This window comes from Microtus ochrogaster, chromosome 7 (assembly GCF_000317375.1).
Source record: "Microtus ochrogaster isolate Prairie Vole_2 chromosome 7, MicOch1.0, whole genome shotgun sequence".
Lineage (NCBI taxonomy): Eukaryota > Metazoa > Chordata > Mammalia > Rodentia > Cricetidae > Microtus > Microtus ochrogaster.
The window spans coordinates 51,752,066-51,776,354 of NC_022014.1; the positions used below are offsets into that span (position 1 = coordinate 51,752,066).

Consider the following 24,289-nt stretch of genomic DNA (forward strand, 5'->3'; position numbering starts at 1 on the left):
AAAAAAAAAAAAAAAAGTTAAAAAAGATAATTCAAAAGGAAAAAAACTCCTTTTGTTGGGCATAGTGGTACATACTTTTAATCCAGAACCAGGAGGTCAAAACTATTTTTTTAATGATTTTTTTATTTTTATGTGTGTTGGTGTTTTGCCTCTATATAAGTCTGTGTGAGGGTGTCAGAGCCCCTAGAACTGGAGTTATAGATACTTGTGAACTGCCATGTTAATTCTGGGAATAGAACCCAGTAGTTTTTTTGGAATTAGAATTTGATTTTGTTTTTTGAGACAGGATTTCTTAGTGGTCCTGACTGTCCTGGAACTCGCTGTGTAGATCAGGCTGACCTCAAATTCAGAGATATGCCTATCTCTGCCTCCTAAGTGCTGGGATTAAAGGTGTATACTGCCACCACGTTGCTGGAATTAGAATTATAAAGTTGCTTTATCACCTCAAAACTACTGTACAATTTAGTCTGATATTTAATATTTCTTACAAGAAACAAAATATGGAAATATTTTCATTACTTATTTTCTGTAGGCAATAAGATTTGATATTTTTCTCTGGACTCTGAATTTTTATTTTTACTTGCTCTATTTTCAGGCGTATCTCCACACTGTAATGGTAGTGATTGTGGATATTCATCTAGCATGGAAGGAAGTGAAACAGGTTCTCGAGAAGGTTCAGATGTTGCCTGCACTGAGGGAATTTGTAACCATGATGAACATGGTATGCTCGGGTTTAAGATTCCTAATTAATATCTACTACATGGCTGATAGAATATCATAAATAGGAAGGGCTATTAATTTTTGCAGGTGAAGATTCCTGTGTTCATCACTGTGAAGACAAAGAAGATGATGGTGATAGTTGTGTTGAATGTTGGGCAAATTCTGAAGAAAATAATACAAAAGGAAAAAATAAAAAGAAGAAAAAGAAAAGCAAGATGTTGAAATGCGATGAACATGTAAGTGTGGTGTTGAAAACAACCTATTTTCCTTGAATTAGTGGTGGTGTAGGCAGGCCTTTAATCCTAGCACTCAGGAGGCAGAGGCAGGCAGATCTCTTGAGTTTGAGATCAGCCTGGTCCACAGAGTGAGTTCCAGGACAGCCAGAGAAACCCTGTCTTTTAAAAAAACATGTTTTATATAGATGCACTGCTTGTTAATCTTGTGGATGTGGATATGGGGGAGGAAGTGTTTATTTGTCCAGAAGTTCAAGTGAGTCACAAGTCACATATCTGGTTAATACTTTTTTTACTTCATAATTTATAAAAAAAACTTCCTTTAGATATATTTATTTTACATGTATGAATGTTTTACCTTCATGTATGTCTGAGTACCTCATGCTGCAGAGGATAGAAGAGAATGCAGGGTTCCTTGGGAATTGGAGTTTGGATGACTGGGTGTCACCATGTGGGTGCTGGGAATCGAACCTGGATTCTCTGTTAGGTATTCTAAACTCCTGAGCCATCTCTCTAGAATCTATCCTTTTAATTAGCTATATAATCTTGAAAAACTAATAAATTTAGTTTTTCTGTTTGCAAAAATGAGGATAATAGACTGTGTTTTAGGTTCTGTGAAGATGAAGTAAGATCATACATACAACAGGTTAGCATATCATCTGGAATGGGGTAAGTGTCTTGTAAATCAGCTGCAGCTGTTATTTAGTATTACTTCTCAAGACTTGAAACTTGACTGCAGATCTTTTGTTTTACTGTTCACTGACTTGTCTGGAAGCATAGGCTAACCTGGAGCTCACTAGCCACCTGGAAATTTTTGGTTTTCCTTGAATAATAACTGCTACTGTTTTTGCCCCCTTTTTCCTTGGGAAATTTTTTGCCCTGGTTTCAGATCCAAAAACTTGGAAGCTGTATTACAGATCCAGGTAATCGAGAGACCTCAGGAAACACCATGCACACAGTGTTTCACCGTGACAAGACCAAAGATGCACATCCTGAGAATTGTTGCAGCGCTGAGAAGGGTGGGCAACCATTGCCTTGGTTTGACCATAGGAAAAACGTACCACAGTTCACAGAACCTACAGAAATGTCATTTGTTCCTGACTCTGGAAAAGGTGCCAAGAGCTTAGTTGAACTTCTTGTAAGTAGTTCATGATACCTTAATACGAATTGGGGGAGATATTAGAAGCTTTTAGGTAGGGAACAGAGAGAGGTTAAGAAACGAAAGGTGTTGATTCCATCGTTCTTTGGGGACTTAATTTCTCTTCTTCCACTCACGGCTTTTGTAATGTTCTGGAGCACATGTCTTGTTGTTTGTCTTAAAGTAGACCAGTTGGGAGAGTAACAAGTGGCAGTATAGTACTCATCCTTCTATACCCGAAAAGAATATTGAATTAGTATAATCTCAGCACCCCAAAGGAAGAGGCAGAAAAGTCAGGAGTTTGACTCATGCTCAGCCACAGAGAGAAGACATCCTGGGATAAGACTGTTTTAAGTCCTCCATATCACACACACACACGCAAAACAACAACAACAACAAAAAAAAAAAAAACCTAAAATAATAACCTGAACTAAAGCTTTTATTCCAAGTTAATTCCTTCAGGTGGCATATAGGAAAGTATGATTGGTCTTGGGAGAGTTGTAAAATTGATATCACCTCCTGAAACTTCAGTTGAACTCTGCCAGATGTCAGTCAGTGTCCCAGTGTATAATGTGTGCTGATGCATGAAAAGAAAGACAGTTGCTATCCCTTCCATTATTTATTAAGTCCTGGTGGAACTGTCATTTGGAATATTAAGGATTCTATTGTTGCTTGTTTTATTTTTGTATATGTTGTAAAGTTTAGTGGTGATTCTATATAACATACTTTTTAAGTAAAAAAAAGTTATCTTAATTTGTAGAGATAAAAATCTTTTACTTAGGCCTGGCAGTGGTGGCACATGCCTTTCATCCCAGTACTTGGGAGGCAGAAGCAGGTGGATTTCTGTGAGTTTGAGGCCAGCCCAGTTTACAAAGCAAGTTCTAGGACAGGTTCCAAAGCTACAGAGAAACCCTGTCTCAACCAAAAAAAGAAAAAAGAAAAGTCTTTTACTTAATGTATAGAGATAAAAGTTTCAACATAGGATCAGCTAGAGATAAGTCTGATTATTTAAATATTGGTTAAATTAGTTGCATCCATCTCTTTCTATCTAGTTGTTTTTAAAGGCAGAAGGTATGGTGATAGTCAAGTAGGCTCATAGGTATATAAGGGGTAATTGTAGATACAGTGTTTCAAACCAAGCTGAATTTCAAAGATGGGATGCCATGATGCTTATTTTGTAAGCATTCCAATCAGATCACGTGACTGGGTTGAGACTAAAGGTAGCCCGCTTTAATTTGTAGTTGCCCCACCAAGTACAGCATTTTGCATTTTTTGTCATGGTCTTAACTGCTACTTTAATTTGCAGGATGAGTCTGAATGTACTTCAGATGAGGAAATCTTTATCTCACAAGATGAAATACAGTCATTTATGGCTAATAACCAGTCTTTCTACAGCAATAGAGAACAATACCGACAGCATCTGAAGGAGAAATTTAATAAATACTGCCGCTTAAATGACCACAAGAGGCCCATTTGTAGTGGCTGGTTGACAACGGCTGGAGCAAATTAAATAAATAAAATAGCTCTGTCTTTCAATGAAACACACAAGATGACTACTGCGCCTTCTCTTTTTAAAAAACTCTTAATTTAGTGACTTCTGGCAAAATTTTATCTTAAATCAATGTGATTCCTTGTTTTGGGAGATGGTGGAGGTAACCTCATTCATTTGTTCTTTCTTCAGGCTTGTGTCTTTAGTTGCGTGGCTGTGCAGGCCTGCTTATGATTTAAGCCATCTCTTCATTAAACGTTTCTCTTCCTGTGAGACTTACTAAAGCAACTTAGTGGCAAAAGTAATGTTGTACTTACACCTCTGTACAGAAATGACAGTGAGCTGGATATATGGTTTACAGTAGACATCCACTTGCAAAGTGTCTGGACGCAATGTTAAAGGCAATGTGCAAAATTTAAAATAAAGAGTATTTATTAATACGCATAGTAGAATGTGGTGTACATGTTTCTACTCAGTGTGGTGGTGCTTTAGTATTTGCCACTTGTGAACTTTGTACTTGGCCTGTATTGATGGAGAGATCATGAAGAGCAAATGAAGATAGAGATGCAGACTGTTCAAGACAGAATTCTTCCTCTGGTGAAACTTGACAACTGAGTAAAGCAGTTTCTCGTCTTGTTCTTAAAGAATAAATGGCTTAAATACTGGCTAGCATCTTCCTTTCTCATGAAACTTGAATTGCTACACTAGACGTTCCCAAAGAGGTAACAGAAACACCTTAAATTCAGAGGCTCATATTGCCCTAAAAGAATGAAAACAAAATGTTGGTAACTATTCATCCTCTAAGACTGTGACCAGGGAAGGATTCATGAGAGCTGACCACATTGGTTTTGTGCTCAGCCTTACTGGTTTTCCACCCATGAACTCGGTATGGCTTTAAAGTTCACTGCTGTCACAAGCTGAGTACTGATAGGGAAAGATTTTCAGGAGTAGCATTTTGCTGCCATGATAGGTCAAATTGGTGATGGGGAGTTGACAGTAAGATGCTTCTAAGAACCTAAGTTCCAGCAGGGAGGTGGTGGCACATGCTTTTAATCCTAGCACTGGGGAGGCAGATGGAGGCAGATCCCTTGAGTTTGAGGCCAGCCTAGTCTAAAGAGTTTCAGGACAGCCACGGATATACAGAGAAACTCTGTATCAACCCCCCCCCCCCCAAATAAAACCACTTTTAGCTGCCTCCATGGTATATCCTGGGTCGTTGGTGGCATTTCTTTGGTCAACCTTCTGAGTTGTCTTTAAAATTGGTTGTATGTAGCTGAGCAACATACCCAAACAACTCTGGGAAGATACTCTTAGCTAAGCTATTTTTTTTTTAACTAGATATTCACTGCCAGCTGAGTTACACCCCTGGCTACATTAAATTCCCAAAAGCAACAGTTTTGTCCTTGTGACCATATAAAGAATAGTAGCCAAATGGGTGCTTGTCGAGTGAAATTGTATTTTTTTTAAAAAGTGCATTGGTGTTTTCACTTGCATGTATGTTTGTGTGAAGATGTTAGATTTAGATCCCCTGGAACTAGAGTTACAGTTGTGAGCTGCCATATGGATGCTGGGAATTGAATCGGTGCTTTTCTGAGCTATCTCTCCAGCCCTAAGTGAATTAAAAAAGAAATTAAATCAGGGTCTTACTAGCCCAGAATGTGATTTATAATCATGTCTCAGTCTCCTGGTGCTGGTATTACAGGAGTGCAAAGGCATGGCTTGTGTGACTGTGGTAGGCAGGTGTCTATCTCTGGACTATAGGTCCAATTCCTGCAACCATAAAGAATGACTATATGAAGAAAGTAGATGGACAGGTTTTTGTTTTTTGAAGACAGTTTCTCTGTGTGTAGCCCTGGCTGTCCTGGAACTTACTCTGTAGATCAGGCTGGCCTTGAACTCGGAGATCTATCTACCTCTGCCTCCTGGTGCAGGGATTAAAGGTGCCACCACCACTCGGGGGCGGCAACATCAGGCAGTTTTACTGAATAGCTAGAGAATAAGTGAACCCTACTCTGAACAAAACTGACAACCCGATAATGGAGAATGAAGTAAAGACAGTTGGGCACATCTCTGGCCTAGGACTGGGCTGCAGGTCACACCATCACACCGCTACGTGCCAGTACAGTCATCGTTTTGCTTTTTGTTAAAAGGTCTCATGTTCCAGCTGGCCTGGAGCTCCCTGTGTAGTAAAAGACGGCCTTGAACTGATTCACCTGCCTTCCATAGTGCTGGCTTATGCTACCAGGCCTTGTGGTAGGGTCGATGCTCCCTACAACAAGTGTGAGGCCCTGTGTTGAGTCACCTGCATGAGGAAAAAACAAAACAAAATCTTATAGGGTATATTGTAGATGTTGTTTAAAGTTTGTAAATTTGCTTGCTACATGGTGTTCAAATTGTCAGTTTTTGCCAGTGATCACTGAAGTACATCGTATAACATTGCATCCAAGCAGGACTGGGGAGAGTGCTGTCAAGGGCAGATGGAGAACATGGGGCCTGTTAGGAGCAGAACCCAACATACTTAGGTATTTTAACCAAATTAGTTCTTGGTTAGTAAGGCCAAAAGACAGGACCGGGTACTGTGCCTAAAAGCCCTTCCTCAGGTCACCTGGTCTTAATGGCGGAAACACAAGCTTTTCTGAACTGAATCCTTGCTATCACGTCACTCGGGTTTGGAAGGGCACTGGAGTAACCTTTAGGTCCCTCACCCTGGCCTCAGGCCTCTGGAAGTGGAGCTGATTGAGCAAAGGAAACCTTGCGTGCATGCATCCTTTCTCCTTCCACCACAAAAGGAGGCGCTCACCAAGAAAGCAAGACCGCAGACTGTCAAGAACCCCTCTCACGCCGGTGGGCCCCCACCTGAAACGCTGCGGTTTCCGTCAACCACGGGAGGGGCGGACTCGCGCTGGGGCGTGGCCGGAAGGGGCGGCCCCGCGGCCGCTCAAGAGACACGGCGGCCAAGCCGCGGCGGTCCTCGGGCGCGATGTGGCCGGGTGCCGAGGTCCCGAGGGCGGAGCCCCGGCCGGAGGCCGGCCCGCATGGGGGTGGGACTAGACGCTGCTCCGACGTTTGCAGGTTGCCCGCGCCCGCCCCGGCAGTGACCAGGGAGCGGCCGAGCTCAGTGATCTCAGTGCCTGGCTCACCGAACGGGGTGGGCGGACGGCTCGGGACTATGGCCAGAGCCGGCATGGAGCGGTGGCGCGACCGGCTGGCACTGGTGACGGGAGCCTCGGGGGGCATAGGCGCGGCCGTGGCCCGGGCATTAGTCCAGCAGGGACTGAAGGTGGTGGGTTGTGCCCGCACCGTTGGCAACATCGAGGTAAGGCCCCGCTGAGCAGCGGGGAAGCTCTGAGGGACGTCGTTTCCACGGGATAGGGCTCCGAGTGGGGGAGGGGAGTGGCCGGAGCCAGGTTGTGACCCCGCTCTCACCAGCCTGCTACCCCAGGGCCATTTGCAACGGCCTTGAGGGCAGGAGTGATGGATATTTAGTGGCGAGAGGACGTACTTTCTCCCTTAGACCTATTTTGTTTTCTTATTTTTTTCTTTTCTTCTTTCTTTTCCTTTTCTTTCTTTCTTTCTTTCTTTCTTTTTTTTATTTTTAATAAAAAGCCATTCGCTCCTGGTAGGCTGTGCAGCACTGTACCAAGTCCCTGACCCCTGGCATTCTCTTCCCTTACCCTGCCATCGTCCGCCCCTACACTGGCAGGTGGAAAGGGGAAGCCAGAGGTCAGGGCCCAACTAGGCTGCCAGTGAGAAGGAAAGAAAGCTGGCTAGCTTTAGTGGTTACATTAGTTTCCTCTTGTCCCCAGACCTCACCCAGTCACACCAGGTAAAGTGCTAGCCAACCAATGAGCAAGAAGCTAGAGGTCTTGAGTGTTTGACCCGCGGGTAAGGGTGGGAGCTAGCTTGTCCGTTCAATTCATATCTGAGGCTCCACTCTTATGCCGTGAGCCTAAGTGGTGACTGCATATTTACTTAGAGATTCTTCTTTTTCTGAGCTTTTTTCCGAGGTGGGACTGAATAGGTGAAATAAGGCACTGGGTGTGTAAATCTTGATGGATCCAGAACTCCCTAGTTTTTCTCTTAACATGCTTTTGGGGGTTCTCAGACTTATGAGCAGTCTCAACTTTGAAAAGATGAGGAGGAGATGGCCATGTGGGAAAAGACAAGAGAAATTCCCATCATTTGCCCTGGCAGGACCACCATCAGCTGTGTGGGTTAGTCCTTCCCTGCAGGGCTCTGTCCTCACTGTGGCTCAAAGTCCGCTGGTAGAGAAGGGACAAGGAGGCCTTGGGTGGAGGCAGAGGGAGAAGGTGTGCAGGAAGAACTGTCCACTCCCCAGTTACTGACTAAAGGTACACTTTATAGCCTCCCAGATAATCCCAAGGTCACCTGGCTCCTCCGTTGCCCCACTTTGCCCTTCCCTTTCCCTGGAGAAGCATAGGACCCAGCCCCCCTCCACCGCACCTGCTTTGAAGCCTAAGGGATTAAGGCCAGGGGATTGGACAATTGGATCCCCTGGTTTGTTGGTTTGTTTGTTTGTTTGTTTTGTTTTTAGTTTTTTTTATTTTTATTTTATGTGCTTTGGTATTTTGCCTTCAGATGTGTCTGTGTGAGGGTGTTGAACCCCTTGGAACTGGAATTACAGACAGTTGTGAGCTGCCATGTGGGTGCTGGGAATTGAACCCTAGTCCTGTGGAAGAGCTGCCAGTGCTTTTAACTACTGAGCCATCTCTCCAGCCTCCTGTTTTTAGTTTTGATTCCCTAATTCTGACTCTAAAGAGAGGTAGAGAATTGGGTCTCTGGGGTAGCCAGCTCAGGGCCTCTTGGTCCTACTGGAAGAATGATATGGTACTGGGGAGAGAGAAGATAAATCTCCCTTTGTTCCCCTTCTCTCTCCTTAGCACTGAAGACTTTAGTGTATATGTGAGATTCCTCCTTGATCTGTCTACTGTTCCTCTCCTTCTCTGAGGGAGTGTCTACAACCCATTAGACTTTGACCAAACAGACCAAGCTTTGGGGATGGGCAGACCTAACCTCTCTCATGCAGCCAAAAGGCTGCTGCCACTACAGAGTTCCAAACTGTGCTCTGGGAGGGAAGGCTGACCCTGGGGGCGGAGGTGTGGGAGTGAGCGGCTCACCCCAGTTAGACCCCTGTTGGGTTTCATAGGAGCTGGCTGCCGAATGTAAGAGTGCAGGCTACCCCGGGACTTTGATCCCCTACAGATGTGACCTGTCAAATGAGGAGGACATCCTCTCCATGTTCTCGGCTGTGCGCTCTCAGCACCATGGTGTGGATATCTGCATCAACAATGCGGGCATGGCCCGGCCCGACACCCTGCTCTCGGGCAGCACCAGCGGATGGAAGGACATGTTCAATGTAAGGCTTGTAGAACTGGGGCGGGAGGCTGGGGGGCGGGGGTCAGAGGAGAGTGGGCACCAGGGGCCTAGAAGGCAGAGGGCTCCCGGGGACAGGACTCCAGTGAAAGGGAGCTTCAGTTTCCCGCGGAGACATTTTGATTTTCCACTCGCTACTAGTATCACAAGGATAGTAACTGGATAAACATCCTCTCAGCCCCAGATAGTTCTTACACTCTAGACTGGTTGTGATGGGATTTGAAAAGATTGCAGGGTAGAGAACTGTAGTGTGATGAATGTCTCTGCCTGTGCTGGGTACATGGTCTTGGGGGAAGACAACAGAGATGAGACGTTATGTTTGCACCTGGCCCCGCACGGCTCAGGCAAATTCACGACAACCTCTGAGCATCAGTCCTGTCACATCTACTTGGGATAAATGCACATAAATTATCACTATTTCCAGCTCCACTGTCCCCAAGTATGATCTACAGAGTACAGGAGAACACATGGCCTGGTTAAGGGGTGGTCCTTGCTCAAATCCAGGTTAGTTACTCCCTGCAGTCTGGGCAAATCCTTGATTTCCTTTGAGAAATTGGGAGCCTGTAATACACTTTAGAGAATGTACGGGCCAGGGGCTGGTAAGATGGCTCAGTCGGCAAAGGTGCTTACCATTGAGACCCAGGACCCGTATGGTGAGAGAAGAGAGGCAACTCCCATAAGTTGCCCTTTGACCTCCACATTGGCACTGTGACATGCACACACACACACACACAAAATAAGTAAATAAATACATGTAATAAGAGCATGTGCGGGCCAGGCACAGCCCCGAGGACATGTGTTTCCATCTTCTGGGCATTGTGGGGTGGCGTTAGGGTGTGAAAGCATTTGAGAGGCTGAGAGCACTGTCTTTGCGCTCTCTATGTCTGGTATCAGTAGGCTGGTACTAATAGGTCCTTGGAAGGGAAACAATGAACAAAGAAAATGAAGCTGTGACCTCGGTCTTCTGGATCAGAATCACAGCCCTCGTATGCACAGGCACATGTCTCAGCCTGGACCTCAGCTTGCCCATCTGTGAGATGAGGGACCCCTAAGTCCCCAAGGCCCCTTTGTCTGGAATATTACCTAAATCCCTTAGCCCCATCCTAGTAGGCCAGACCCAGGAGGCTTCCACCACGCTCCTAGGGACTCATTTGTCTTCCATATGCCTCACAATCCCTCTCTGTTAAAAGGACCAGAAACAGGCTGAGCCCTTTCTGCATCTTAATACCCCAGTGTTGCTGCTACCACAAGCACGCAGGCAGGTTCTCACTGAGGGCATGCTGTCCCAAGGCCTGGGGGACACTTGATAAAGCAAACCAGCTAATCTGCCAGCTGTCCCTCCCCTGGAGAAGAGAGAGAGGAGGCAGGAGGGCCCCTGACGACAGCTTTATCACTACAGGCCCCTCTGGCAAGGCTAATGGGTGGAGCAGACAGCAGACAGGCCCTTTGTGGCTGATAGCCTTAGATCTCTGCTCTGTGAAGGGTGGGGGAGGTCACCTCTGCCAGGAGTGGCAAGTGACCCCACCCACTGGATTCCCCACACCTGGACTTGTTGCTGGGGTGTAGGTTAAAGGCCTGTGGGCTTCCCCCACATATGATTGGTGGGAATTACCAGGGAGCAGGATGGCCGAGGAGGGTAGGGAGAGGAGGCTTCTGTGTGTAAGGAAAGGTTTAGGCCATTTCAGAAAGGGTTTCAGTCTGTTTAGGAGGGAGCAGATCTGGACACTGCCCCTGAGAAGGATGGCTGGTTTCCTGGCAGAGATGGCTGGCAGAGTGTCCTATGCTTGGGTGGGAGGGTTATTCCTACAGGAACTCAGCCAGGAAAAGAGCTGCCTCTACTGTCTTCAGGGGGTGGTAGCTGTGAGGGGTGGGACCCCCACAGAGAATGCATGCCACTCCCGCCCTGGTGCTCGGCAACTCCATCACCTATTGGGTTGGGCCCAAGCCGGAGATACTCCATTGCCCTCCCTGGCTGCAGGTGAATGTCCTGGCCCTCAGCATCTGCACTCGGGAAGCTTATCAGTCCATGAAGGAGCGGAATGTGGACGACGGGCATATCATTAACATCAACAGGTGAGGCCCGGCGGCCTAGACTCAGCACAGGTCTGTTCAGCAGTGACCCACCTGTCTCAGCTCCTTAACCTCCAAATGGCAGTTTCTTTGGTAGTAAGACAGGCGTTTAATATCTAAGTGGCATGATGCTGACCAAGGGAAGAGCAGACAGCTCAGCCCCTGCCCTCCATGGCCAATGCCTGGACCTGGGCCTTTCCAGGAACTGGGTGCCATTGTGCATTTTCCTCAGATCCAGGGATAAACCCGCCTTGTGGGCCGAAGACACTGCACAGGCTCTAGCATAGGAGAGCCCATTGTCTATTGATGGGCGTGGGGACAACCCCAGAGACCTCCCAGCACAGCCCTACCAGACAACATGGTGAGGCTCCTGTTAACCTGTCTGGCTGCAGAAGGGAGTGCACAGCCAGCAGGACAGCTTCAAGGCAAAGCCGGTTTCAGGAGCTGCATAGACAAGAGACTAGATTCCCCAGACAGTGGTGGCGCATGACTTTAATGCCAGAACTCCCAGAGGCAGAGGCAGGTGGATCTCTGTGAGTTTGAGGCCAGCCTGGTCTACAGAGAGAGTTCCAGGACAGCTAGGACTGTTACACAGAGAAACCCTGTCTTGAAAAACCAAAAACTGAACTGTAGGGGTAACCATCAAGAAGTCCCCCAGCAAGGCTTCCCTGGCCTCTGGGTAACGAGACTAACCAGGGTGCTAGGAATACTGCCTGTGTCTATGGAACTTTACTCTCTCCTCTCTCCCTTCCCTTCTTTCACCCAGCATGTGTGGCCACCGAGTCCCACCCCAGTCTGTCATCCATTTCTATAGTGCGACCAAGTATGCCGTCACTGCATTGACAGAGGGACTAAGGCAAGAGCTTCTGGAGGCCCAGACCCATATCCGGGCCACGGTGAGGCTGTGGTCTAGCCCCGGTGGGAATGGCACGGGCCCAGCCCTCCTGCCCGCACATGCCCAGAAAGGCCTGCTGAGAGCCTTGGGTTCAACTGAGTGCTTCTGCTCCTTACAAGGACAGTCTCCTCCCTTCATTCACCTAGAACCCAGGGTCAGATTTACACTGTTAGTGGGAGGGACCGACTTGAAGGGAGCCTGGAGTGAGACTAAGGGAAATCAGACACCGTGACTGGAGGCCAGCACTCTGGCCCCTTCCTTAGAAGGCCACATGACTTTGGGTAAATCACTGAACCTCCCAAAGCCTCAATTTTCACATCTGTGAAATGGAATAATACTTACCTGGTTATGAGGTTAAGCAACACCACTTTGAAAAGCGTTAACCAAATATATAGGAACAGCTCCTATAGTTGAGCTTCTATTCCATGTATCCACATTTCCTGCCCACCAGCTCCCCAGAGCATTGCTTAAGACCCAAAGGTGTCAGACACTGACTAGCTGTTGCAGGTGGCCAAGGCGTGTAGTAAAAGAAATGAGGCGAGGAAATTCCTAACTTCAGACTTCCTTTCCCTTCTACCTCATGACCTGCTGAAGCTCAGGCTGAGCAGGACCTCTCTGTTGGCCCAGTGTATCTCTCCAGGCTTGGTGGAAACACGGTTTGCCTTCAAACTCCATGACAAGGACCCCGAGAGAGCAGCAGCCACCTATGAAGACATAAAGGTGGGGCCTTCTTCTGGACCCAGTAGAGCCCCCCAGTCCTTAAGTACCCTCGGGCTGTCCTCTCTGCCTAGCCTATCACTCCTTGAGGGTTAGGGTGGGATGCGGATTTAGAGAGAGAGTCCCTCTGAGGTGGGGAGGAACTTGGGTCACTTCTGCCCTTGTCTCAACCCTTTCCCCCGGTGCTCGCTCTCAGTGTCTCAAACCGGAGGATGTGGCTGAGGCTGTCATCTATGTCCTCAGCACGCCCCCACATGTTCAGGTGAGTCTGCCCTTAGCTCTTTATCCACTGGGCGGGTATCTCAGCGGCTATAGGCTGGAGGAGCGGAAGGACCTCCCGCAACAATGTTCAAAATTAATTTTCTTATTATTCTTACCCCCAGACCTCCTAAAGACTCTTTCCCCACACCCATCCCCAAATCTCCCACCTCCTCCATTCTCCCCTTCAATTTTTCCTTTTCCCTACTAATGCGGCTTTTGCCTTCTAGCATCTTAATGATGATCCAGCTACTCAAAACAGCCAGACAGATTTCTTCAATCAGCCACCTCAGACGCCAGCCAAGACTTCAGACGCCAGCTAAGACTTCAAACACCAGCGGACATCGGACACCCCAAGACTTCAAACCCCAGACACCAGCGATCAGCGACACCCGGGACCCCTCAACATGCACCACCAAGATCATCGGATACATCAGGGACCCATCAACGCCCAAAAGCCAGCAGGAAGCAGTCATGAAAGACCGGGCTACGCCCCTATTCCTTACCCTGTAAGGCCCCCCCAATTTTTTTAACAAAACAAAAAGGGTGGTATGTTGTTCTTTTGGAAAACTACAACTCCCATGCTCCCCCTGGACTACGGATACCTGTCGCTCCCCGTTAAAAAGGCAGGGCCACACGAGGCCCTCTCTCTCTTTCTCTCTTTCTCCCTCTCCTCCCCCCCCATCTCTCTCCTCGTCCTGCCTTTTCCTTGTGTGTCCCACATCCTTCGCCCTTTTGTGTTTCCCTCCCCCATTAAAGTGGACCCACGTGGGAGCCGCCGTGTCGTGTCTGTGTTTGTTCCGCCGTGCGTGTCTGTCCTGTGCCCCGTGTTCAAGAAGAACACCCCCCTGCACCCCCGTTTATTATTTTTTAAGAAGAACAATAGTGTCCTAGCAAAACCTTGCCCCTAAGCTCTTCATAGGTGATATCTTCAAACTGCAGGGTCCCTGTCACCATATAATATAGGAGAACACCCAAGTTCCACGTATCCACTTTGGTGCCGTCATAGGGCTGGTGCAGGAAGAATTCCGGGGCACTAAATTGTAAGGCACCGCAGAACTTGTGAAGCTTCCTCCTAGGTGTGACTAAGGCGCCCAGGCCAAAATCTATAATTTTCACTCTGCCCGTAGCATCCACCATGATGTTGTCTGGTTTGAGGTCCCTGTGTACTATGCCCTGGTCATGGCAGTAGCACATAGCGTGTACGATTTGTCTGAAGATCTTTCGGGCCATGCCCTCCTTCAGGTAGCCAGCTTATTGAATCCAGTCCCAGAGCTCACATCCATCAGCCAGTTCCAGGATCAGAAAGATGTTCTGTTCTGTTTCAATAATCTGGAGCAGGGAGATGATGTTGGGATGGTTCATCCTGTTCATTATCCCCACTTCGGACCTAATCAGGACGCTCCGCTGCTTCTCCTTCAGCAGGACTTTTACCACCACTGTAGCGCCTGTGAGGCGGTGGTGCGCCAGCTTCACCTGGGCACAGCTGCCCTGGCCTATAGTCCTCAGGATGGTATACTGTGCCCTGAGATTCTCATATGAGAGGGTAGGCACAGGGCTGGGCCTTGCTGTCAACTCACTGCTTGGACCACACATTATTGGTAGCAAGGCTACCCAAATAAATAGAATTAAAAGTAAAATGAAAACTAAATTTCAAAAATGTAAACAAAAATAAACCAAAATTTCTTCTAACACATACACACATACCAAAAAACTAAAAACCAAAAAGACAAAATAAAAACCAAAACACCTAAAAGCAAAACACACATACACAGACATACACACACGAAGTCACTATCTGTCAAATCCCACTAAACATTGCACCAATCAAAATGCCTCTCAAAACACCCTCAGAAAGCCAAGCTTGCCCACTTTCCCTTATACCTGCTGGTTCAGACTCCCTCACAATGGCCTCTCCTGATGAGGTCATATCAGGACAGGGACCAGTCCCTCTGGACACAGTTCATAGTAAGGGAAAGTAGTCAAGACTGTCTTAGGTGGTCTTCGGAGAGTGATGTTTGAGCTTTTAGAAATGAAAGCATCAACCCTGTTTTGGTTCTGGTTTGGAAGTCGGTAATGCCTCCTTCTGTTTCTAGGGCCTCCTGTCCCTCCATTCACCATCATACAGTTTCTTTCAAATCTGACTTGTTGGTTGCCACTTAACTGATAGAATATTGTTTAGAAATGTACAATAGTGATTTACCTATGAGGCTAATCATAAGATACTTTCTCTATGTTTAAATACATACAATAACAGATCAGGACTCCTTCCCTCTCGGAACTAACGAGTCTTTCGAATCACCAGTGTAGTACCAGCTCACCATGGAAGCAGCTGCCTTGGCCTTTACCACAGCACCGTGAGTGACCCTGGCTAGCATTCCAAGCCCTGTACAGAGTGTCAGACAGTTGAGTGGGCATGGCATCGTGATCGTCAATACCCAGACTCCTCTTCAGCTGACGTTTGATTGGGATGAGAGGGGGTATCCTGCCCTTGGGACACCATGTTGCTTCTGTGTGAATGCTCACCAAACCTCACTTTGTGCAGCCCTAGATTAGATATTTTGCTATAGTGGCTGGCTCTCGTTTGGTGACTGTTTTATAGAACAGAACTGGGCAGTTATTTGGGTTTGTCTGTTGTTTGTTACCGTGCTTTTATTTAGTCCCCAAATCATCATGGACCTCAAAAGTTCCCATTGTGAAAAACACTTTTTGTTCCCATTTTGTTAAGTTTTAAGTTTTTCTCAAGAGTTTATGTACTCTAAGTAGAGTATATTCCTCTCCTGCCGCATTCCCCCTACCCTCCCTTTTCTCCCATCCCCCAGTCCCTTTTCTTTGCCTTGACAATTCCACTTCACTTCTGCCTAATCCATATATACTTGGTTTTATGTGACTATATAAAATTTAGGAACAGCATATGAGAAAATGTCTTTCTGAGACCGACTGACTTTCATGGCCTGACTCTCTCAGTTACATCCATTTCCCTGCGGATGCTCTTCTTCAGGGCAAGAGATATTCCATTCTGTGCGGAGAGCACATTCCCTCGTCACTCTTTGTCATTGGGCGCCTGGGCTGATTCCACACCTCGGCCATTGTGAAGAATGCTGCGGTGATCACTGATGTGCACGTGTCTCGGTGATACAGGGACTTTGTGGTCTTTGGGGTAAATACCAGAAAGATAACTGGGTCAGAGGGAAGTGCCGAGAAGCCACCACATTGGTTTCAATAGAAATACCAACCTTTTATTTCCTTCTGTCCACAGTCACAGAAGCATTTCATATTGTTTTTTTTCTTTTTTATATTATGTTTAATTTTTATTTTATTTAAAATAATATATGAATGGTGATTTTTAGTAGCTATGTTAAGGGTATTGACTTGTCAACCTCATTATTCTTTGCTTCAGTGACTTCTTCACAACTATTGATTACATTGCAAAGAGATTATGTTTAATGTCTATAGAATTTCCTTTTAACTATGAACTTTATATTGCTTCAAAATCAAATGCACCTAATTAATTAATGTTTGTATTCTATACTGTTCTGTGCCCAAGTTGCATATTACACAAAACACTGAAAGCATTGCTAAATGTAGTCCATACACACTTCATTTTCTGTGACAAGCAGTTTGTAAATCATTATAGTTTATACCGTGTTTGTCACCCTATATGTATTCTGATGTCAAGATACCTCAGACATATAAATGACTACTCAGCACCAAGGATAGTGGATGTTACCTATGTGATAGTCACATTTACCCATGAGTAAATGGTTTGAGATAACAGCACCTCAAAGAAAGTTATAGTGGCTTTAGAGGGTGAGTCAAAGCTCTATGCCTTGGTGATGGTATTTTTTAATATACATAAATTTAGTATTATTGACGAATTATAATACTTACATAAACAAAGAGCATGCTTTGTATCACATCTAGGGAAAAAAGTAAGTATATTTACCAATAAACTACAATGAACGAATTACATCTTTCTTCATAACATTAGAAGTCATTTCCAGTTTATGCTGCACTTTGGGATCATTGCTAGAAATATCTCTTATGAACAAAAAGAAATGAAAGAAAAGTCTATCATGGTAATAACTTATTTACCAAATGATACAGATTTCCTGATGAGAGAACAGCACAGCATGGAATGTTGCCTGTTTTTTTACATGCTTTGTTAAGGAAGAAGGGAAAATAGCCAGTTATTGTAGAAAATTTTACCTTCGATGTTTGAAATAAACACCAAATAAGACTCCAGGAAAAAAAAATCTAGAAATGTCAATTCCTTTTAAGCAACTTGAAGCCTGAAGCTTTTCTGCAGAGGAAAGGACCTTAGATTTGTATCACTGAGTCCTATGTGAAGAATTTTTTTTCAATTTATTTATTTATTATTTTTTTGAGAGATCTTGTACTTTTATTTTTTTTTAACATTTTTTTTATTTTATTGAGAAAAGGAAAAAAAAGTTTTAGCCTCCTCCCACCCCTCTTCCCCTCCCCCCTCTCCTCTCCCCCTCCCTCTCCAGTCCAAAGAGCAGTCAGGGTTCCCTGCCCTGTGGTAAGTCCAAGGTCCTCCCCTCTCCATCCATGTCTAGGAAGGTGAACATCCAAACTGGCTAGGCTCCCACAAAGCATGTGATCCTACATGAAGTAGGATCACAACCCTGTGCCAATGTCCTTGGCTTCTCATCAGCCCTCATTGCTCGCCATGTTCAGAGAGTCCGGTTTTATCCCATGCTTTTTCAGTCATAGTCCAGCTGGCCTTGGTGAGCTCCCAATAGATCAGCCCCACAGTCTCAGTGGGTGGGTGTACCCCTCGTGGTCCTGACTTCCTTGCTCATCGCTCAGTCCAGTGCTCCAGTGTGGGCCTCTGTCTCTATCTCCATCCATCACCAGATGAAGGTTCTATGGTGATATGCAAGATATTCGTCAGTATTGCTATAGGATAGGGTCATTTCAGGTTCCCTATCCTCAGCTGCCCAAGGAACTAACTGGGGACATCGCCTTGGGCTCCTGGGAGCCACTCTAGGTTCAAGTCTCTTGCCAACCCTAAGGTGGCTCCCTTAACTAAGAATTGTGCTTCCGTGCTCCTCTATCCAATCTTCCTTTATCCCAATCATCCTGTTTCCCCAAGTTCCCCCCATCCTCCCCTTCTCATTTTTCTCTCCCCATCTCCCCTTACCCCCATCACACCCCACCCCCAAGATTCCATATTGTTTTCTTATGAATACCGGTCTGACTGGGGCAAGAGATAATCTCAATGTACTTTCAATTTGCATTTGTATGGCTAGTGAGATTAAAATGTTTTCGTATGTGTGTTTGCTGGCTATTTGAATCTCCTTTTTTTTTGTGAACTGAATAAGCCCATTTGTTGACTGGTCTGTTTTCTGACTGCTTCGATGTAGAGCTGGTCAAGCTTTTCCTTCATTCTGCAGGTTTCTTTACTCTCTTAATTGTTTCTTTTGCTCTGTAGAAGCAAAGCTCGCTCCTCTAAGAACAACCATTGATTTAGACCCTTTATGATGCAGTGTGACTGACTGCACCTTGGTTTGGTTGTTTTTGCAGAGACCTTATCTAGAAACAACGTAGCAGACAAAAACTTCAAGGAGAAATGAATTCCGAGGCCATGTTGTGCTACACAATACACACATTTTAGACTGTACTGAGAGTCTGTTATTGTTGTTGTTTTGTTGTTGTTAGAAACTTTTCTTACAACAGCAGTGCTAGTAAAGGTAAAATGACCAGGAAGTGGAAGAGACGAAAGAAGTTGTCTGTGATGTCTTAACAACTTGGCTGTGGCAAAAGCCGCTGGGGAGACTGGGGAAGCACACTTCTGGGTGTCTCTGTGAGGGGCTTTCCACAGATGACTGGCATGTGGGATGAAAACACAGTGGGGAAGACCCAGCTGTGGACAGCAGCAGCCTGCATGTGGGGGACTTGGATGAAAGGAAAAGGAGGAAGAAGCCAGTTGGCATGGACTCCCTTTTTCTTCTCTGCCTCCTTCCCAGACATTGTGAACCAGCAGCTCCGCAGCCTGTAACTATCAATTAGAAATTCACACAGGCTGTAACTGAGCATGTCCCATCTGCCTGAACTTAGCTTCAGGTAGAGGTCAGAAGGGAATCAAGGACTAGATGGAAAAGGAACAAACACCTCTGCTGCAGAGTAGACTGCTCCACCCTGCATGCCTATTTTTGCTAGAAAAAGTGGGGACCAGCAGGAGTAACTCTCAAGAGCAAGGATTGAGAGTCAGAAAGCAACCCATAGACCCTTCCTCCACCCCACGATCTATGTGCTGCTTCTAAAGGTGTCTGATCTCTCCAGCATTCATATTGAGACATCCACCACTTCCTATGGCATCTTTCCACAGTCACAGCCTTAACGTTTTATATGCACACACAGGTCCATGAGAATACCGGAAGAACCCACCCACATGCTGTTACAAAACCTAATTGTTAAAGCTCTTATTAGAAAGTTGAATGAGAATCAAAACCCAACCATAGTTAATTAACTTTTATGCCTCCTTGATTACACCATTGTGGAATCTTTTGGCTGTAAAGAAATAGCTAAACTGTTGACAACACTACAGCTATATGCACAATGAAAGAGATTCGGAGACAAGAATGTCAGTGCTTGATAATGGCACAGGTACAGAGGTCTCACAAAAGCAAGAGGAACTGAGAAAGAGTCACGGGCTCAACTCCTCTTTTTTTCCTTAATTACTGCAGTGACACTGCAGCCTAGGAACAGAAATCAAGCATCATTTTCTTGCCTAACCCCACAGTGCTTCTCCCCAAGAGTTGATCATCACTTGCAGCATAAAACACAGCATAATGCTTTCCTTTCTCCTACTCTATGTCCCTGAATGTATTTGCCCAATAATATTTGACCAGTCAATGAAACTTAGATTTTAGTGTTTGTTACAATAAAAAAAATCTCTAGTCCTCTAGAGAGAAATTTACCCTGTTCTTCATACAGATTAATGTGTGTCAATATGGAAATTGTACAAATGTTGCTAAATGCTTTGAGAATACACATAAAAATAATATATGTGAAGATTTTTGTCTGTAAGATTTCTTGTGTAGCCTAAGGTGGATTCCAATTTACTCTGTAGCAGAGGATAACATGACTTCCACTTCCTGCCTCTATTTCTCCAGAAGAATTACGGTGATGTACCATCAAATTCTGACTAAGCACACTGTTTTATGCTTCCATTGTCTCTGTGTTATCAATTCATTTGACCCACACAACCACTCATTGCAATGCCTATTTCAGCCTCCAAAGGACTGGGGTGGGGAAAATGTGACGGTTGTGCCCAGTTGCTATCATGTTATGGAAATACCTCAAGTGAAATTTCAAGGCCCACTCTCTCTTCTTTCCCCAGGTTTTCTACTTGCCACATTACAGGTCCAAATACAATCTGTGACAGGCACACACTTCTCTAGAAAGGGGAAGAAGTTGTATTGAAAAATCCATTAGTAAAAATTATATATTTGGAGTGTTTTGAAACTCAAAAAAAATCTATTCAGAAAGAGAAAAAACCCACAGTGACTCATGGCCAGTGTACAGGAAAAAAATCTAACAAACATATAGTATAAGAAATGCATTGATCTATTATAATTTTGATCTAAAATACCCCCTCAAGAACCATATGACTGATTTCTCCTATTGTAGCAGTATTAGGAGGTAAGGCCTTTATAGGGAAATTAGATCTTGGGGACTCTGACCTCATCAATGAACTAATCAATTAATAGATTTTCAACTTGGTGGAATTACTGGGAAGTGGCAGAAACTTTAGCAAGTGAGGTCTTCTTGATGGAAGTAGAGTGCCCTCATCTACCTGTCAGTCACCTGTCTGCCCCGCCTCACCATGGACCAGAGTCAACAGAACCAAGTGAGGATAGACTGACACCTCCGAGAACGGGAGCCAAAACAAACCTTTCGTTGTCTACTCTGTTTTTGTCAGGTGCCCTGTTCCTATGGTAGGAAGCTGACTCAACTCAGCCACCTTGGTAGAGGTGAGCACAGAACTGATAAAGATCTGAAACAGCTTTTGTAGCGATAGCAATGATGACTAGGTCAGTGGTTCCCTACCAAGGGAACACACAGTGGCACAGTGAGGGACGACTGAGGCCAGGGATGGAGCTTAACAGCCATGATAAACACAAAGCTGCTGCGTGATGCCTAGTAAGTAATAATACATGAACATGGGCGCCTCAAGAATATTGCCCTTGCATTGGCCATTGTCTTCTCTAGCTACAAACTGGGGGAGACGGCAGGCCTGACCGAGAGACACCACTGGTACATGAGTGGAGGCCCCAAGGGAGCCCTCCACTGGCTTTCTAGTCTGTGAAATGTTGGTTTAATTTTATGTAAACATCATGGGAAAATGTCCAGTCAGGTTTTTTTTCTCAAAGGTCTTGGGCCCCAAATGGATAAAAACTTTGACAAACTTACCAGTTATGTTCTCGGAGATAAGAATTGTCCTGTCCCTCATGGAAATCATCCATGATCCAAAGAAAAATCAAGATGACCAGAGCCTCTCTGTAATTTTATATTTATTTCTTCAGGAAATGGGGTTTAAAAAGCTATGTCTGGTTACTGTAGACTGTTGGTTGCTTCCCCAGCTGCTTGACAGTCCCTGTTCTCTCTTCCTAAGGAAATATCAGTAATGATGGTCCATGTGTCCCCTAGCCTAGAAGCTACAACTTATCACTTTAAGACACCTTGAAAATTCTTTAGACAACCCAGGAAACACACATACACAGCCATCTTTCCAATGCTTTGAGCTCCTACCACACAACCCCCTCCCCCCCACCCTTTCTCTTCCTGTATCTGCAGTCAGGAGAAAGCCTTTGCTGTGGGCTTTACTGGATTTTCATTTCACACTACAAAGTGTGTGCTTGGGGCCACAAGGCAGAGTTCGCAAGCAAAAGGGCAACTGTTTCTCCCCTTTGTGCCAGTGCCCTTCTCTCTCCCAGGAAGGAAACAACAGACAAACTTCTTGTTTATACAGGAGTATGAAGTGGTGAGCAGATGTGGACTCAGGGTGGAGCAAGGACACCTTGCTCAGGTGGAGCCATGGCATCCTTGGTCTTCACTCCTGGCCTAGAGAGGCTCATTTTAAGTGACTCGCTGGGATACACACAAAAGCCACTGCAGTAAGAGAGTCACAGGCACTCGGGAGTGTAACACCCAATTCTGTGTGACCTTCTCAGTACAGTTCACGCGCCACCGCCACCATACAGTACGCCAGTCGGACAAGGGCCTGGAGATTGAAAGAACACACAAAGAGACCTGGGTCATTCGAAAGGAGATCAGCCATATGCTGTTTATTCACCCTTGGGGAAATCCTTATATACCTCGCTGCTGCACAAGGATTTCTGCCCAGGCAGGTGGGAAATTACCATACCAAAGATGGAGTCAACAATGCCCTACAGCTAATCACGGGGTGGGGGAGGGGGCATGGGGAGCATAGGAACAAACATAATGCTTTAGTTAGCTGACCAGAAACTGTCCTCAAGATGCACTCCAGGAACAAGGGTAGACCGGGGCCCTACACCTGAGCAACCTGATGTAAGTAGGTCATCTTAGAACCTAGGGTACAGCTCTGTGGTACAGCATTTGCCTAATAGGCCCAAGGCCCTGGTTTCATCTTCAGGAGCTTGTGTGTGTGCACTCAACACCCCCCCCACACACACACACCAAAATAATTTTATTATCCATATTTTACAAGTGAGGAAACTAAGACTCCTAATGTTGTCACTATACCACAGCCACCAATGCTGGAGAGAGGTTTATAGTCTCGTCTTTCTGACTTCAGATCTCAGATTCCAGTCATTATTCCTAAAAATAATATTACATTTAAAAAGCACAGTATACTTTTACTGATGCCTCCTAGATGTTATATAGACACATAAAATCATGCATGGTCTGGCAGTAGAAATGACAATGCCTAAGAGATACAAAGAGGAGAGGGGAAGAGGGAGATATGTTCACACAAATCTATATTTGTATAAAAGCTTATAGAAATCAATACATGTATTAAAATGGATTCTGTTGAGCATGGTCCTCCTTGAATTGCCTGCTGTAGGTGGATCCCTCCACATTTCCACAGCAGCCTTACCCCTACATGAATCTTATGAATGGAACCAAGCCGTCAAGCTCTACCACAAGTGGCACGCGATGTAATGTTACCCCAAATCTAGCTTTCTGTGGCTAATTTTTCACTGGGTAGCAGGCTTTAATTTAGCTGTCAGACCCTAGGTCTTTTGCCAACGCTAATGGGGAGCTGTGGCGGGGATGATAATTATTTCCAGACTCCAGAACCTCCTTTCTTTACCTTCTGGTCGCAAATATTCTGCAGCTTCAAGCTAATTTCTTCTCTTAGTTCTTTCATTAGTTTGCAAACTACCTCTGCCAACAAAACAACACATCTGAGTTTTAAAAAATGTCAACATGGAGTGCTTAAAATATAAAACTGTCAAATAAAAATTGCATTTTTATACACCAGCTCAAATAGGTCACATATGTGGAAAGTGCTTTCTAAAAATAGATTGTATAAATCACCAAGTTGCCGGAATTTTTTAACCCATAAAACCAAACCTCACACTGATGGTTCTTCTACAGTTATTTCGACATCTTCAAACTCAGCCTCCAATCTATGCTTGGACAGGACTGATTTTTTTTTTAATGCTAGTGTCAAATGTCCTTCATGCAAATGAAAGCTACAGGGCGTTGGCAGTCAGTGAAATGAACAGAAGAATGACCTGAAAGAAAAACTAGGATTTGGCTTGCTGTTTGTATGTTATTCTCCTCACCAGAGAACGATGGGGACAGAAAGTGGAGCCTGTCACCCAACGCTTATTGTCCAGGGTGCCATTCTCTAGAAGCTCTCATAGGGTGAACACCCTGATTCAGATTGCTAGGCAGCAACCAAAATTGCAGATGAGAATAAAAGCAACAAAGATAATTGAAAACCAGGGAAGAAAGGTGATGGCCTTCGGGAGGACTGAGCTACAGAAAGGGACAAAAGAGCAAAGTACAAATGGATGATGTTAAATGAGACTTCTAAGCCAGAGGCAGAATTCCTCCCAAACCGAATACTTGTCCAAATAAACACCATCATGTCTGCAGCTAGGACTTACAGAGAAGGAACACTGTGTAGAATCCTTCCCTTCGGCCCAATTCAAGAGGGCTCTGGAAAGAGGGACAGTGGGTACGTGTACATTACTGAGGTGTACGTTCTCATGATAAAGAGAAAGGAGTTGGTATAAGGTGAAAGAGGCAGCTGTGTGTTAGCACACATATATACATACAGGAACACACACACACACACATATATACATATATACATATATATATACATATATACATATGTATATATATAT

General features: G+C 45.2%; 2 protein-coding genes across 11 annotated transcripts in view; both read left to right on the forward strand.

The window, feature by feature from the left end:
- The window catches only part of Ggnbp2 (gametogenetin binding protein 2), a 42,723-nt gene extending 38,479 nt beyond the window's left edge, over nucleotides 1–4,244 (forward strand). For all 6 annotated transcript variants that reach the window (XM_005350330.2, XM_005350329.3, XM_026780222.1 and 3 more), the window contains 4 exons: nucleotides 596–721; nucleotides 808–956; nucleotides 1,843–2,091; nucleotides 3,398–4,244. In XM_005350330.2, the coding sequence (XP_005350387.1) occupies nucleotides 596–721; nucleotides 808–956; nucleotides 1,843–2,091; nucleotides 3,398–3,601 (728 nt within the window). In that variant the 3' untranslated portion in view covers nucleotides 3,602–4,244. The remainder of the gene's footprint in view (nucleotides 1–595; nucleotides 722–807; nucleotides 957–1,842; nucleotides 2,092–3,397) is intronic.
- A 2,275-nt stretch (nucleotides 4,245–6,519) lies between these two features.
- On the forward strand, nucleotides 6,520–13,490 carry Dhrs11 (dehydrogenase/reductase 11). Of its 5 annotated transcripts, none has more exons than XM_026780738.1 (8): nucleotides 6,520–6,896; nucleotides 8,748–8,957; nucleotides 10,953–11,047; nucleotides 11,811–11,940; nucleotides 12,534–12,659; nucleotides 12,853–12,918; nucleotides 13,145–13,214; nucleotides 13,268–13,458. In XM_026780738.1, exons 1-8 carry the CDS (start codon nucleotides 6,561–6,563, stop codon nucleotides 13,390–13,392), a joined length of 1,158 nt encoding a protein of 385 aa, XP_026636539.1. In that variant the 5' UTR covers nucleotides 6,520–6,560; the 3' UTR covers nucleotides 13,393–13,458. The 5 variants fall into 5 exon arrangements, with proteins under 5 accessions (XP_026636539.1, XP_026636537.1, XP_026636538.1 ...); XM_026780736.1 differs by having other exon boundaries at nucleotides 6,521–6,896; nucleotides 13,145–13,233; nucleotides 13,268–13,490; XM_026780737.1 differs by having other exon boundaries at nucleotides 6,521–6,896; nucleotides 12,567–12,659; nucleotides 13,145–13,233; nucleotides 13,268–13,490.
- Nucleotides 13,491–24,289: the final 10,799 nt, after the last annotated feature.